Source organism: Epargyreus clarus, unplaced genomic scaffold (assembly GCF_041222505.1).
Source record: "Epargyreus clarus isolate Ecla_fem2 unplaced genomic scaffold, WU_Ecla_fem_2.2 ptg000007l, whole genome shotgun sequence".
Lineage (NCBI taxonomy): Eukaryota > Metazoa > Arthropoda > Insecta > Lepidoptera > Hesperiidae > Epargyreus > Epargyreus clarus.
The window spans coordinates 8159307-8175708 of NW_027332215.1; the positions used below are offsets into that span (position 1 = coordinate 8159307).

General features: G+C 33.5%; 1 protein-coding gene across 1 annotated transcript; it reads right to left on the bottom strand.

Moving 5' to 3' along the window:
* Nucleotides 1–1120: 1120 nt before the first annotated feature.
* On the bottom strand, nt 1121–15282 carry LOC140743332 (outer dense fiber protein 2). Its single transcript, XM_073074501.1, has 10 exons — nt 15001–15282; nt 14601–14711; nt 14010–14099; nt 12763–12906; nt 10480–10611; nt 8709–8819; nt 5322–5474; nt 3900–4039; nt 2218–2467; nt 1121–1497 (listed from the first exon to the last, which is right to left on the bottom strand). Exons 1-10 carry the CDS (start codon nt 15079–15081, stop codon nt 1327–1329), a joined length of 1383 nt encoding a protein of 460 aa, XP_072930602.1. The 5' UTR covers nt 15082–15282; the 3' UTR covers nt 1121–1326.
* Between the last annotated feature and the right edge of the window lie 1120 nt (nt 15283–16402).

Here is a 16402-nt window from a genome sequence, read left to right on the forward strand (position 1 = left end):
TGTAAAAAATTAAAAACTGAAACATATTTATACGTCATTTAATTAATAAGATCGTTAATTTTACTCATTATAGTACATAAAAAGGGCTTTATAAACAAATCCGACAATTCCCACATTTACAATTAATTTATAGGTATTACCGTAAAAACTGCCCTTGAGTTGAACCGTTGACAAGAATTATTCATAAGTTAAAAAGTATATTGCTCTATAAAAACATATGACGTAACAATACACAGTTTCTTACAGTCGGTCAAGGGCGAGATTGCTTACGCACTTTTCTTACGATCATGATGATATTATAAATATGGACCGTTTAGTGCGTTTTTATATGTGGGAAATAGCAAATGCAGCTCACTGGTTCACGTTTTGTTAAGTGACAGTGCAGTTTAACTGCTAAGTCATTGCCATTATTATAACAAACTGACTGACCAAGTACCTAATGCCGTTGATGTCTATTTATTCCTGTGTATTCCTTAGTATGCCCATAAATCGTGATATAGCAATTATTTCAGCATTTATAATTAGTATAACATTTATTGTAGATTTATTAGTAACGGTATATTCTGTGCAACTAAGGGTCAGTACATATGATGTCTTTTGCGTACTTTGACAATGCGACTGCCGCCCTTCCTAAATAATAATAATTATAACCAATATTTTACAACCATAATTTGCCAATTTCTGCCTAATAAAAATTGTGAAATTACGAATTTGAGTAGGCAAAAAATGAAGCTTGAGAAAATGGAGAATGATACAATGAGTGACTGTCTATATCTATTGATCCTAATTAGTATCACTACAATGTAAACCTATACATGTGTGTATATGTGATCACTATAATAACTTTCAATTCAAACTCAATCTCTCAAATATGTTCCAGATGTCGAGGTAAACGACGTCTAGAATCGAGCGTCACGATCCATGTATTTGTCAACAAATTCGTGAGTTTTTGTGTTTTCCTGTTTTATTAAGATATTAATTTAAAAAACGAACTGGAGTAGCAGATAAAATCGTAAGCATAAAAAACGACCAAAATTAAATTCTTGAATGACTACATAACAGCTCTCTAACTCAATACGGAGCCGCACTCAAAAGATAATTTCTGAAATCAATTAACAAGAATTTGCTTCTCTTTGTCTCAAAATTGTCATAAAATTCGTTATTATAATAAATAAAGTATAAACTAAAGTAACGTAACATGCCTGTGGAGCTATACGTTGTAAGTATTATCTTCTTTACATAGAATTAAACATTTTGCTGAAAATCAAAATTTAATAAAGACAAAACAAATGCATCAAAATTTTCGGTAAAACTAAGTAAAACACGTTAATTTGTTGAAATCTTGTTGAGTTCACCATTATCTTCGTCATCCGCCAATATTACCGTGTAGGAGTTCTTTAGCGAGGTAACCTGATTTTGTAGGGCCCGTAATCTAATCTCCACCAACTCGAAGTTCTCCTGCAAACTATTTATCTGGATCTGCATGCGTTGTCGTATCTAAAAAAATATATGAACGTTGAAATTTAAAGAACTGTGATTAACAATCAGGGTTTCACACGTGAAATAGAAAATTTTAAAGTAAACGAATCGAATATTGGGGAGCGTTCCATTTCGAAACTACATGTCACTCGTTGACATGAAAAGCAATTGAACTCGTATGTGCGGAGGACATGTATTGGACACACCGAGGAAATTAACTGGAAAATTCTTCGCATGTTTCTATAAACTGCGACGTCATGTTATCTAGATTTCTTCCACTTTAAAGCCTAGCTTGATCAGAAGAAATTTATTTTTGGTCAATATTTACAGTTTGTGAGTAAACGATTTATGTTAAAATTATTAATACCGTAATATTAATGAATTAATACCTATGTAAAAGAGGAATAATTTTAAAGAAAATTAATTACTTTTTATTATTTACGAAATTATTTGATCATTTTTGTATAATTTTGAGTTTAATAAGCGCAATATTTTTTTTTCAGTATTTCTGAGATATGTTCCTACCAAATTCGGAAATTTAGAGTTCAGACAGTTCAGACTTAAGCTTAAGTAGACTGCTTTAATATTTAATATCGTCTAAGTATATCATCAGTGTAAGATTTTTGCTCTCTTGTAGGTACCTACTACTTGACATTTTGTTATTTTCACAAATACTTGTTCAGCCAATACGTTTAAGGTTGTGTTTTATAGTTTATATCAGTCACGATTTCCTCTCACCTCATCTCTTTCCTTCTGGCAAGCTCTGCATTGCGCCCTACTCTGTATTAATTGTCTCTCCAGTTCAGATATCTGTGTCTGCATGTATCGCCGCATGGAGTCAGCCCTCTCCTTCGACCTTGTCAGCGATCTGCTGTTCTCGAGTCTCAATTCCTCCAAATCCTTCAGCAAATGGCTACACTCCGAAGACTTCTCTTTATATCTGACTTCTTGCTGTGACAACTTCTCTTCCAATCTTAGAATCTGACATCTGGATACAGAAAGGGAATTATGTACCGCACATTTTTTCCTATGGTAGCATGATCCTGTCAGACAGAACTCTTGCCCAACTCTTACACCAACTTTATAAATAAATAATTTATTTATAATAAGATTTCATCAGAAGCGATTACAAATTACGTGAAACAGAATTAAAACGACTTTATTGTGAAGGAGGTTTTATCTATTGTGTGCCTTTTAATAAAACCTAATTAATTTTAATTACCTACTTACGCTTCCAGTATGATTATTTTTATTTGATTAATTAGTATAAGGTCGTTGCGTTGTCCATTGTCGTTGCGTGCGGAATACTAGTTCTAAAGGAAAATAACTATGGAAACTAATTTACATGATTCAATACAAATCATTATCATGTATTGTTCGTAAAATAACCGAAAATAACTAATCAACAACGTAATAAACAGTTATGACTACCTACACACACGTAAAACATGTAAATCCTTTTACAATAGATATTTCAGAACCTGCGTTATATATGAGTAATGTATCGTAAATTTTGAAACACGCATATTCCTTTTTTTTTCTCGAGGGGGAAACCTTCAAAAGGTACCCGACGACGTGGGAGCGACGCCGGGTTATGTGGGTTTTTTACCGCACCTTGTACCGCACCGGTACCTTGAAAAGGTTTCCCCCTCGTCAACAAAAAAAAGGGTCACCCCTACCAAAGCAACATGACATCACTTAAATTTATTTTCATTTAACTTTATCGTTAACCCATTACTGTATTGCACTATTGGACTCGGGTCTCCTCTTAGAATGAGGAAGAAGGGATTAGGCCATTAAAAAACCGCGCTGGCCAAGTGCGGATTTTACTGTGAGGGGACCCGTGCCCAGGAGTGGGACAATCACGAGTAGGTAGTCCACAGGTTATTGCTGTATTTTTTATTTAATCCTAAGCAAGAAAACATGACATAAGTAAACAATGATTTGAAGACCTTGGCTCAGAAGGTAAACCGCGAGCCGTTCTTTCGATTATTATATAAATGCGCACATACAGTAACAAGTACTGCCAATCTTCGTATCCGGTCAAAATTATTACACAAGCTACTTATCTATCAATTTATGTCCTGTTTTAATGAAGGTTACGCAATGTTGGCCTATGTTGTAATGATATGACACTGACTAAGACTTATTGAACTTATATTTCTTTACAAGTCTTTAGAGAAGATGGGAATGAAATTTTAAATACATTGAATTAATGTAAATTTCTGACACGAATTCTACAGGACAAAGGATTTTTAACGGATTTTAATTTGAATAGATTATTTTTTATTTTCACACAATTTTACATCTGTTTTAAAATATTTCACACGAATTTTATCTCGAGATTCTGAGAGAATTTCATTTCCCAAATACTTAATTACTTATCTATCAACTCTGACCACACTTCTTATCATGCTTACTTGTACTCATCTATGTTCCTGGCGAGATCATCAATTTCTTTTTGCTGCTCCTCTATATTTAACTTCAGACACTTGTTCTCGTCTACAAGCTTTGTTCTATCTACCTTCTCTTGATTCAAATTGCTTACAGCGACTACCAACTGTGAAATAAAGTTTCCAGCTATAATAATATGCTATAAAATATAAGTAACACAGAGTTTCAACTTTGTAAATCTAAATCTTTCAATACTTCAACTTTCGCATATCAACGTATCCATCTGTAACCTGATGAATTTAAATAAAATGAGATAATTTATTGCATTATTTATTTATTTATATTATTATGCTTCTTTCACTGATTATTGAGAAATAATTCTACACACCTATTCATAATGTGCCGCTAATGTGATTAAATTTAAAATATATGATATGGTATAATTAAGTGGCAAATACATCCACTTGCGTATCTTCTATTATCTATCTCTAGACGTTTTCCAATCATATTGAACAAAAATTACAGATTACGGAGGTTAAGCGTAACCTCTACTACAAAACAGAAAACATTCATCCTATAATAATCTTTACTAATACCGATCAAAAACCACATTACTGTTGCAGCAGCATTAATATTTACCATAAAAACTACCGAAGTCTCTTAGAATATGGTAACCCGATTCATGAAAAATTATAGTGGCGTGTAACAAAATAAACGGCCAATTGTGTATTGGTAAACATTAAGAAATCTCCCAAACCATTTCAAAAAAGTCAAATCAATGAGTAAATTTTCGTGACTTTTCGTGACTTATAATTAACAAATTACTGATACATAACTGGAAACCTGTGACCAGCAGTATGCCGTTACCATGCAAAATGTCACATGACTTACAAAATCAATGATGCGTGCCTTACATTGGCACTTGTCATGAATTGCCCTCTTAAAACAAGTAACTCTGTACAGATTTATTCCCTAGAAATTGAAATGAAGTTAACGGGACAAATGCGCCCGGATGCAGACTTCGCCGACAAGGTAAAAAGAGGATATTAGAGTAATAGAAAGGCTTCCATCTAAGCGGCCAATTTGAAATTGCTTTTACCGGGGTACATTCACGAAGGAAAATGTATTTTAAATGTTTTATGATCATTTAAACTTCATAATTATAATTATATGAAGACTTCTGTAGGCAAAAGGAAAAAACGGAGCCTCATTACTACGCCTCCGCTGCCTGTCCGTCTTTTAATGTAACGCACGAGGTACCTAATTTAGTATAAATTCTCCCTTTCCAGATTGTATTTGCACTTCAAACTTTGTAAATGTATGTTATTCTATATTATCTACACAAACAAATTCTAAAACTGGTTGACTGAGAAGCAATGTTCAGCTTATACCAACGGTCTTAGAGCACCATTAACTGGTGGCTCTAATGATATGAATATCAACAGTACCTTTTCTTTGACAAGATTCAATTCGTTGGCGAGTTGTGCGGAGCTGTCTTCGGCGAGCCGTTGCAGTTGCTTCGCCTCGTGTAACTGTATTTGCGCACCTTTCAACAGATCTGGCAGCGGTGCTAGCTCCTGCAACTTCTCTTGAAACTGCATCTGTGAAGAATGTATTCCCTTTTGTTGAGCTACACTTAGCATGTATTCTTTATTTGCTTACAATGCCATACTTATGTATGAATGCAATTACGGCAATAATGCCTTTGCGCCCACCACATATCGATTTTTATATGTATGAATAAAAATGTATCAAGTCTTATGTACCAAGAAGTTTTTTTGCAAGCACATTGTATCAAAAAGTTTTGAAAGCTTTTGCATGTAGATTAGACATAATTATACGGTGAGCCAAAGTCAAGTGAAATTAATTTTTCCGACGTACTTGAAGCCCTGAACAGGGCGAGCGTACGTACGGATATTAAGCGTAAAAGGGGGCCCTCCAGTGTTTTATGATATTTACGTCGCTGCTCGCACGACTGTAAACTCCTTACATATTATTATGTGTTTCTAAGGAGTAATAAGGATACTGCTATAGCTCCACTAATACACTAAATTATAAGAAGTTTTTGCCATTTGATTAAGACAGTGACATATAAGTAAGAAGTCACACATCCTGCTAAGATATATTTATATTTTTACACTTAGTTTTATATAATATTGTTACCGCGTTAAGTGCAGATTCTTCCGACACACATACATATTTAATGTTTAATAATTAGTGTGAGATTTATTTATTATTGTGAAAATGTTAACATAACATTGCAAAAGTTAACATAACATACGTAATTAACTGAGTACGTTATCTATCTGGTTAAACACATAAAATAATGGCTTTAAGACTTATGCAGAACTACACTAATAAAAGAAACTTTATAAGAATATTTAAAAATTAGACTATCTTCTAAGAATGTTTTTGAACAAATCTTATTAATGGTAGTTATATCATAATTCCACTTGCATTTGAATAGTGCAGGACGGAAAACTGGCACTTAGAGTGCCTCGGAACTAAATGCTATTCGCTAATTAAACAAAGTAGCGACAGTGTCGTAGACCAAGTTCTGATGGAAAATTCCGTTCATAAATTACGAATACTTTCGTCAAATAAAAAAATCATACTCAGTGTGTGAACTTCATAAGCATTGAGTGCTCAAAAAAAAAAGGAGGAAGGCTGTGCAATATATAACAATACAAGTTTTTGACCGCGGCTTCGCCCGCGTTAATAAATATAACATACTAACATACATTAAACTGAAAATTTGTACCTTCAACTTTGCTAAAGATCATCACTTGATCAAATGCATAGTTTACGATTCAATCCTTACTAATAGCGATTAAAATAATCGATGTTTTGGGTCCAAAAGATCGATTCTCCGATAAATCGATCTTACATCGCCATCCCCATCGCCATTCCCGGGGGATTTCCAGGTTAAAAACTATATTATGTCCTTTCTCGGATCTCAGACTATCTTTGTACAAAATTTCATTAATATCGGTTCAGTGGTTTAGGCGTGAAGAAGAGACAACCAGACAGACAGACAGACAGAGTTACTTTCGGATTTATAATATTAGTAAGGATAAGGATATCATTTTTTGTTATGATTTTGCAACTTTTCATCCCTTATTTATTGCCCTAAGCTACATTTTCAAAATATTTTCTTAGTAGTCATGTTACTCGTGACGTAACACTGTTTTAATATTGATCGGTCTCACCGTTTGCACGTGTACGGTCGGTGGTACGGTGGGTCCGTCAAGTAACTTTTTCTTTCACCAGTTTAAGATCTTTAATATCTACAGATATTCAAGGTCAGATATACTGTGGCAAAACAAAAAAAAATTACTCGTACGAAATACTAATTTCCCATGTTTCATCTTTGCTAATTCTATTTGACCAATCTGGGGTCGCATCAAGCCTCATTTGTCAAAATCACTCCAAGCGTTGGCTCTAGAGCGGAACTAATGAATTGCCCACGCACACATTCAAACAAATAATTCATAGGGTCTCACCCCACTCTACATTTAAATAACTTTGTGCTACAAGAGATTGTTTACCTGGTCGTGAACCATAACATTAACCGTCGAAGTCAAAGAAAAACAGTTAGCAGTGTTTGTTCTGTGGTAAAATGAGCAAATTCAAGAGCAATTCTGAGGCAAATTACATTTAACACAAGTCTTTTCAACTTCAACCCTCTCAAAAGTTAAGCAATTTACTTCAGTTTTCTAGCATTTGACTATCTTGCATCAGGTGACCGCATTCTCGATAACCTCTTCTATATATCTTTTCGGCTTATCTTACTAACAACCAATAGACTCAGCAGAATAGTGGACAAAAATGCATCATGTATCCAATCACAACCTAAGATTCTGTCGTTGCATATAATATAACCATTGATTTTTTTCTAGTTAACCGGAAATTAATACCAGTTCATGAATCTTAAGATAATTTACAAGTTACGATACATGTCACCAGTATAAACGATAAAGCACTTACAAAAATACTTTGCATAATTGCCATTATAATATTTAGTATTATTAAATCGTAATAATATCAGACGCAATAATTTAGCGATGTTTTTATTGCCTCGCTTTATCCAACCAAACATTATGTTAGAGAAAATTATTTAGTACCTGTCATTTACATTATTAATTTATGATTAGACAAAACTACGTAACAACATAATTTAAGACTTAGTCGATAAAACGTTTATTTTTAATATTTAATCAGTAACCACTTGTTACAATAACAAGCGGTTAGGTACATACGACAGCTATCAGGAAAACTACTTTAATACCGCGAAAAAAATAGAAGTCTGTAATGAATACTACCAATGTTATCATGTTTGCCCTTATAATTATAATCTTTACGAGTATTAGTTGAATAAATACAGTGTTACTAAGCATTTACTACGTTATCAGAGAATGTCGTTGGAATTGAAAGAATTTGACCGCACTTGATCATGATCCGTCATCAATTATGCAGTCATTTTCCATATACGTTTCGTACAAATGCATATAATTAACGGGTTTTATCATAGAAGGTAGACAACCCAAGGTGTTTAACAGTGAAGAAATAATATCTTATTAAACGTTGATATTGAATATATTGCACTATAATGTGGATAAAGACCCAGAAAATCGTAATTATTGTTTATTACAAATATTATTTTGATTTCACTCAAATGCAAATAAATTTTACTCGTTTGCATGAAAGGTTTTTTTGCTAACCGTTTTATGATTGCTTTCTTTGTACTACCAGATCGTCGCAGTGGACACAACGTTAAAATATTAATATCACGCTGTTCGATATAAATCCACAAACACATGTATAAAATATTGTACCTTCATTTTCTGTATCTCGACTTGAATTTGGTCCGACACTTGCCTATTGTCGAAATCGATTACTTCCATCTGCCGCCGGAGCTCCTCCACTTGCTGTTGGGCCTGGAGGTACTGAAATTGTATCGATTTTAGATATTGAGAATTACTCCGAGTTCGGCGAATTTTTTTGTTTTCATAAAACAGTTTTATGATAAACAAAAAAGCATTTATTTATTAAAAAAATCATTTACGCTAAATAATCTGTTTAATTAATTGTATCAAATATGAAGGCGCAATTTTAAAGAAAAGGTTTTTATTTAACGTAGTGTTGGGACATTTCTCGCTTGTAGAATACTTATACAACTAATACTTATACGAATCTTTACTTCATTTAAAAAAAACAGTGCATGACGTCCGATCTGTATGTTTTTTTTTGAACTTTTGGTGTTTTTGGAACTTTATAGTGACGTAGAGTTCGCAAAAGACAGGCACATGCGGAGCCCGGCGGCAAAATTATACCATATGCCTAACTGAGAATATAAAATACAGAAGGCAACATGTGAACATTTTCGCAGATATTTAAGCAATAGGAAATAATACGCGCGTGGGAACTAAGGTATCTGTTGGAAAACTTCCAGTCATTACAAAGAAAGGAAAGTGGCAGTACCTACATAATTACTTATAGGTGAGATTAGCTATAGGAAAGGTAACTATGGATGCGGCATTTGCAATTTAAGCTGTGGATGTCAATAAAAATATTTACGAAAATCTTAAGCAGTTTGCCCTATTTAAAGGTCTCATTCAATGTCGGCAATGGATTGGCGACTGTACTGTATATTTTGTTCGTAACTGACTATAGTTGCTTATGATTTATTGAGTCGTACACCACATTGCTTAATAACATAGGATATTGATATATAAGTGGTAGTTCCGTTTGTTTCATAGGATTACTAAAATAAATAATTCGAATACTTTTGGTAATGAACTTGGTAATGAATCGAATACGATGGTAGATACTTTTGACTGTACAAGGGTAGAGTCCTGTACTAGCTTCTGTTTTACATATTTAAAAGGAGGAATAGAAGATTGGTAATGAGCGGCGATTAATTGGGATTTGATGAATCACCAATGAAATAACATCGCGGATATATATGAGCAAATGCACATCATCTAGAGGACTTGTGAGAGAACTAAAATTGATTCAGCCAAGTCTAAATTTAGCGCGTAAATTAGCCCTCTGACAAATGGGAAAGGTACAAAATGAGAATTTTCGCATCGTATAAAGGAAAGAACAAAGACTAATACAAATTGTATTTTAAAGTGATTATAATAACTAAAGATGCGTTATTAGCGGGCAAAACTTGAAACGTACAAAAGACCATAATTGTAGTCTCTTGACTCAGTCGCTCTCGCGCAGTGTAGTGACTGATACATATGTCACTGAAGACACTAAACGCCATTATTTTATTTTTATAAGACTCAAAATGCAATCTTATGAAATGCGTAAATGTACATATTGGGCGAAAAAAAAACAAGCTTTATGGAATCACGTATCACAAATGAGAAGAAATTATTTTATTTTGTTTATTTTTCGTGTTTGGTCCGCCATGTTAACGTAATTGACAAGAAACAACGTCGGTTAAATATGATTTATACAAATTTACAACTTCTATAACAATATTTACTGCATACCCCAGTGAGGAATCTACTTTCATCCTTCGTCCACGACTAAATTAAGGAACCCTCGTATATATAAAAAGTAGTTGTATTAATCAATTAATAATAAAGATACCTTCGCTCTGTATTCTTGCAACTGTTCACATTTTTCTGCAACAGCCAATTTTGTCTCTTCGATCTCCTCTCGTAAATCGCGCACTTGATTCTTCAACGTAGTCACCTCTTCGCTGGAAACTTTCCGCGATTCCTATTGGCATTGGCAGTACACTTATTACTTCGCAAGCTAAGATGACATTAACAATCATTACGTATGCCCTCATACATCCACACAGAGTCTTAGGGAAAATTGCGGTAAGACATCATTAACTTAAAGAGTTAAAACACGTCGGTACGTATGATGACGTCGCATCGTGAAACGTTAGGTACACCGTGAAACGTTGCGCTGCCGATGATTACGTTGCCGATGTCGTGTCGGGAATATCTACGCCATGCGGCGTAAAAAAGAAAATTAGTGCAATACTGCGTTTTTTTTTTCAAAGTACGACATTTGTCGACCCGCGTGGCGGAGCGGTCACCATACCGGTCTGACGCGCAAAGGGTCCCGGGTTCGATCCCCGGCCAGACAGATATGTAAATGATGAATTTAGATTTCTGTTCCTGGGTCTGGGTGTTTGTGTATTTGTCTATGTATGTGTCCATGGCACCCACAACACAGGGAATCCTAGTGTGGGGCTGTGAGTGTAGAAAGTGTTTATGTATGTTTTATTTATGCTTATTTATTTTCTGTTGCAAACGGCTGGTGGTGAATTAGTGTATTGTAGTGACCCGACGCCATTGTCAGGAAATATTTTTTTTAATTCAAAATTACATACCAGGTAATTACGTAAATGTACATGGTACAGGTTTATGCTATTAGCTTCAAATAGAATGAAAGTCCTATATAACATTGATACATATACGTAGGTGCGTTGCTACTGCTGAGGATTAACATCAAGCGCTTCATAAAAGTGCCTCTCTTTTATACAATCCTTCTAACAGAACACAACAACGCTTAGCACTATAGTTATAACTGTAGTATTGGCATTGCCTCAGGATCACAAAATGTTTAGACAACTCTAAATAAATAAAAAAATATCCACATTTGTACTTTCTTATGAACCTTCGATATGAATGCAATTTATAAAGTTTTTCAATGTCATATTATTAGATACCTGTAGCACTTATATTGGGAAACCTTGCGATGGGGTAATAAAGCAACGGCTCCCACACTAGTACTTATAGTAATGACCCATAATCTGAATATCTAGTATCGAAATCGATATAATAGAGAACTCTATGATTTTTCCACAGTTACGTGTTCAGTTTCACGTTTTAAAGAACTACTTATTAACGTCTATCGTCTTACTGTCTAATAAATAATCTGGCGTAGAAACCATGGTAAGATTAAAATAGGGTAAGTAGGTAATTTGTATTACATTTTCAGAAATGTAAGATCAAAATGTCCATTTAATTCCATACTGCCGTGTGAAGTACAGATGATCGTAGTAACAGTGTTTGCCAAATATGTAGTTATCAACATTACAAACACAGATATAAAACTTATCTTCATTTAGGTATTGAAGTTTAAAAGATGCGCCGAATTTAATACATAAGGGTGTCTAACTACAGCTAAGTATTGAACTAGACGCAAAAAACATAAAAGTGAATTGAAACAAGATGAAACTCATTGCTTCTTGAAGGCGTTACGTTTCGTCTTGAAAAATGCAGTAAAGTACCTAGTTTCCTCTTACAGATGATGCGCCAACGCCCCGAGAATTGCTATAATATCGTGTTCGTAATGGCGATCTTTGATACTGGAGTACGTTATTCTATTTCAGTTTATTACGTTTCGAAAGAAAGTATACAGTGTCGTTTTGTTTAAGTAACTTTACACGATTGTCTTTTAATTTAGAAAATTGTAGGAGTTATTTGAAACAATGTTTAAGTCCTTAGCAATGTTGTTTATGGTAAAAATGCTAGTAGCTTGCGCGAAGCGGCCTGTGATCTGGCACGAATGCGAGTTCCGAGGGTGTTTAGTTGTAATCCCGGCAAGAAATAAATCCTTTTACTTCTTCTGTTCCTATGTTTTTTAGAGTCCTAAATTATAGTTTAGATTAAAAAATAATTATAGTTGAAAAAATAAAAACAACCCTATAATTGCACAAAGTAAATCGATAATGCTGATCATCCTGATGACAAATGGGACAAAGTTTTAAAAAAAAAAAATTAATCGGTTCTTGATTAATATTTCTTGATTTTAAATGAATCGGACGACCGTTCAAAGTGGGTAAAAACGAGTTCGAAGATTCCGTTACAAGCGTGGTATAAAACATGTAAACAACCGGACGAACAAACTTACCTTCTCAGGCACAACTCCTGAACAGCAAATATTGTTGAGTTTGGACTCGAGGTCCCGCAGCCTTGCTTCGTACTTCTCCCGCTGAAATCTCTCCTCGTCTGCCGCGTTCTTAGCTCTTATTAACTCCTCACGCAGTTTCGCAATCTTCAAACAACTTAAGCACTTAAGAATGATTATGAAGCTTTTTTATAAAAAAAATACCCTGTTTACATTTTATGAAAATTTGCATTTACATACGTTTGGTTTTGATGTCAATGAATGATTAGTTGTCCTTGCGGACGACATTATACATCCAATATGGCGGACACCCCAAGACCTCGGAGCCCTACGATATGCGTATCAAGTATCAATGATATGGATATGAAATGAAAGGGTTTGCTGAGAAGGATACGAAAAATAAAACTACGTTACTAACTAACTATTAAATTTAAATTTATAATAACCTACCACTGTGAACAGGTTTCTACTCGCACGGCACTCTACTAGAATGAGGATTGGGTGTGAATGCTACAGGTTTATAGACAATCCATATCGATGATGGAGCGACGCCGGGTTATGTGGGACTAAAACCCTCCGTCCTCAACGCTTGTTGAAGAACTGCGAGAACTCCGACGGAAAACAACCAGAGTCCTCCAGAGAATTTTAAGAATTTGCCCTGGCAAAGAGGGTACCCTCGAGACCCGAATAATCCCTACCCACACCCATATTGCAAACGCAGACACTGCATAAGAGGGACCGGTGGGTATGAAGTCCCATCTTAGCTAGCTTAGCTAAGCGCGCAAAAAATTTAACCACTTACTAGATTGAAATATGAATGAGATTTTTTTTATAAAATATAACAAGTTGGAATAATTCTTGATTATTCTTGATATAATAGTAATAATAACTTTGTTACGTTTGTTTAAAAAAAACTGATAAAGCGCCTGAATAAACCTTGATAGCAATAATAATGGAATACTACAAGCTTGTGCAGTATTGCAGGCGCCGTTTCAGTGACCGTATCTCCGCTATCCACATTTATATTTTTACTGGTAAAGAGACTAGATACAATAAATAAATTGTACTATGACAAGTTCTATATCCTTAAAATAACCTCATCTTTCTACATTATTTATGAAGCTCCAGTAGAAAATACCATACTCCTAGCTGTTTCTAGTAGGTAGTTCAATACTCGTACCTGTTTTAAGCTGTGCCATGTCCATCAGTTTCTAAATTTGTTATAAACTTAAATTATGTCGAATAGCTACCTGTGGAATGCCTGTAGATGCGTCGTCATGATACAAGTTTATATTGTCCTTAAGATTTGCTTTATCTTTAACAAGTACGTCAGGTTCTTCCTAAAATAAAAGCAAAAACGTTAAAACAATTAACATGTCTAATTAAATGTGTGACAAGAAAATAAATAAATTTGTAATCTATCTGTCAGTAACAGCTTTGCTATAGTAGTAACAACACTGTGAAAAGACAAGTATTGATTTATGAGCTCAAGCAATCTTACCGTATCGTCGGTCCTATTCACATTTTTATTTAATCTGTACAGGGTGACAACATACTCGTACGTTGACAAAAACGGTCTCTAAAAGCGAATAACTACTTTTTACTGATTCTGCTTGCAAAGCATTGATTAAGTACTTAAATCAGAACTTTATATAATATGACATTTATTATTCATTAAATATATTTATATTGCGTGTAAATATCTTAATGTCTAGATCTACCTACTTCTCAAGTTCTCATTCCATATTGCTGCCGTTTCAACCAAAAATAGTACTTATTAATATAGATGTCCGTGGAATACGTATATTGTTGATCAAAGTCTCGATGTGCTATCCACTCACCATTGAGTACTTCTGTTTTCGAACATGCAGATACATTCGGTCCCTTTTGATCGCTGCCAATTCCATCTGAATTTCTTTCACCTCCCCTTCCATTACTCCCACCTGCTCTTGCTATAATCAAAAAAATATTTAACAGTGAAAGCAACGGTACTAATCAAAAAATAAAATTGTATTATACTACACTGGATTTAACAAAAAACAGGAAATTGCTTTTGCATAGGTTTCTCATTCTCATTTTATAGAAAACGAGCGAGAGGTGCGAACGGCCACCATTTTGTATTACCTATAATCTGTATTATAGAAACAGTATTTTTAAAAATATTTTTGTTAGAAATAGGAAATGCGTAAATAACTATACCGAATACACATATTTTAAATAAATTATTTATATTATACACACTAATATAGAAGGTTCTCCTTGAAAGTCCACATTCTCCACGACCTTTTTCGCTGGGAAAGGCCAATAATCAGAATGAGGCATCAATATTTTATTGAAATTCAGATAAGTAAAAAACCTTATTTATATTATATTGTTGCCTTACTGTAATTGACGGATTTTTAATTACACGCAACACTCTAATAGTTGAAACAACGTTTTTATTAATAATATAATTAATGACGTTTCAAAATAAGTTAGAAAAATATAATATGGTGCGTTATGTTATTGTTATTGATTTATGAAAATTGAGATGTTTTTTTTTCGGTAGCTGACCATAAACAAAGTCATTATTTTAATAACAAAAGAGATTTCTTGGAATATACTTTACTTACATTTTATATAGTTTGTATTGCTTGTCTTTTTAAATTTTAAATTATTATATTTTTAAGAGTTTTAAGAGACATCTTTTTAAGAGTTAGTTTATTAAAAACCATGCAATCATTTAAAAATATTTGTTTCAATGACTAAATTGTAATCATAAAAAAAAAAATATTAGGTATTTTGGTACCTTTTTGTACCATATTAAAATACAAGTTAGAAATAGCAGAGGCTAGTGGTAACGAATTATACTTTTACACGCCCCCTTCATATATAGTTGTACCATGAAAAAGATTGATAAATACTGCGTTTTTGTATTGAAAACGAAAAGAAAAGGAATAGAACTGTGATAAAGATACTAATATAAAGATTGATACACATTCACACCTTGAATTTTAATCAGTAATAATATGTAGTGTCCAACTGAAGCTTAATGTATCACTAAATTAATGAAATATATGGAATTAAGAATTTCGTTAGTAAATGTCACGGAAAAAGTATGTATATAAATACGAAAGTATAATATAGAACTTTAAATACATCCTACAATAAATATCTACCACCATAGTAGTGCCACTTGTTTGTCTCTAAAATCATAACATTAAGATATAGATATAGATATGGAATATTAAGTGATAAACAACATTTGAATCACGATGGTAAAATAAATTACTTAATAATTAATGTTGTTAAGAAATCATTGGTTAATGATTCTCTAATCAACACTAAGATATTAATAAAAATAAATAAACATTATGATGATTTGATTGAAAGATCAACACTTCACTAAGAATATAATAAATAAATTTGTCTTAATACTTTTTTGACTTATAACATTTTTATAAAACAATTTACGGTCCGTGATAAATTTAGAACGATTCATTTGTTTTTTTTTAAGTTTTACTCAAATACTCAATAGATTTCTGACGATAAACGCGCATGACACGTGTTTGAAAACATACGGGATTGGCTGAAGCTGAAGTGACGTCACCTGCTTGTAAACAGTAAATGTCACTCGAACTTTTGTTGGGTGCCTAGTGAGGAA

Bases quoted from the DNA above. Each gene is read 5' to 3' on its own strand.
- LOC140743332 (XM_073074501.1), bottom strand. From the start codon at position 15,081: ATGCCTCATTCTGATTATTGGCCTTTCCCAGCGAAAAAGGTCGTGGAG. The intron at 5,475-8,708 runs GTACAATATTTT...CATTCTTCACAG, and splicing joins TCGAGATACAGAAAATGAAG to ATGCAGTTTCAAGAGAAGTT. The intron at 4,040-5,321 runs GTACTGTTGATA...TTTATTTCACAG, and splicing joins TGAATCTTGTCAAAGAAAAG to TTGGTAGTCGCTGTAAGCAA.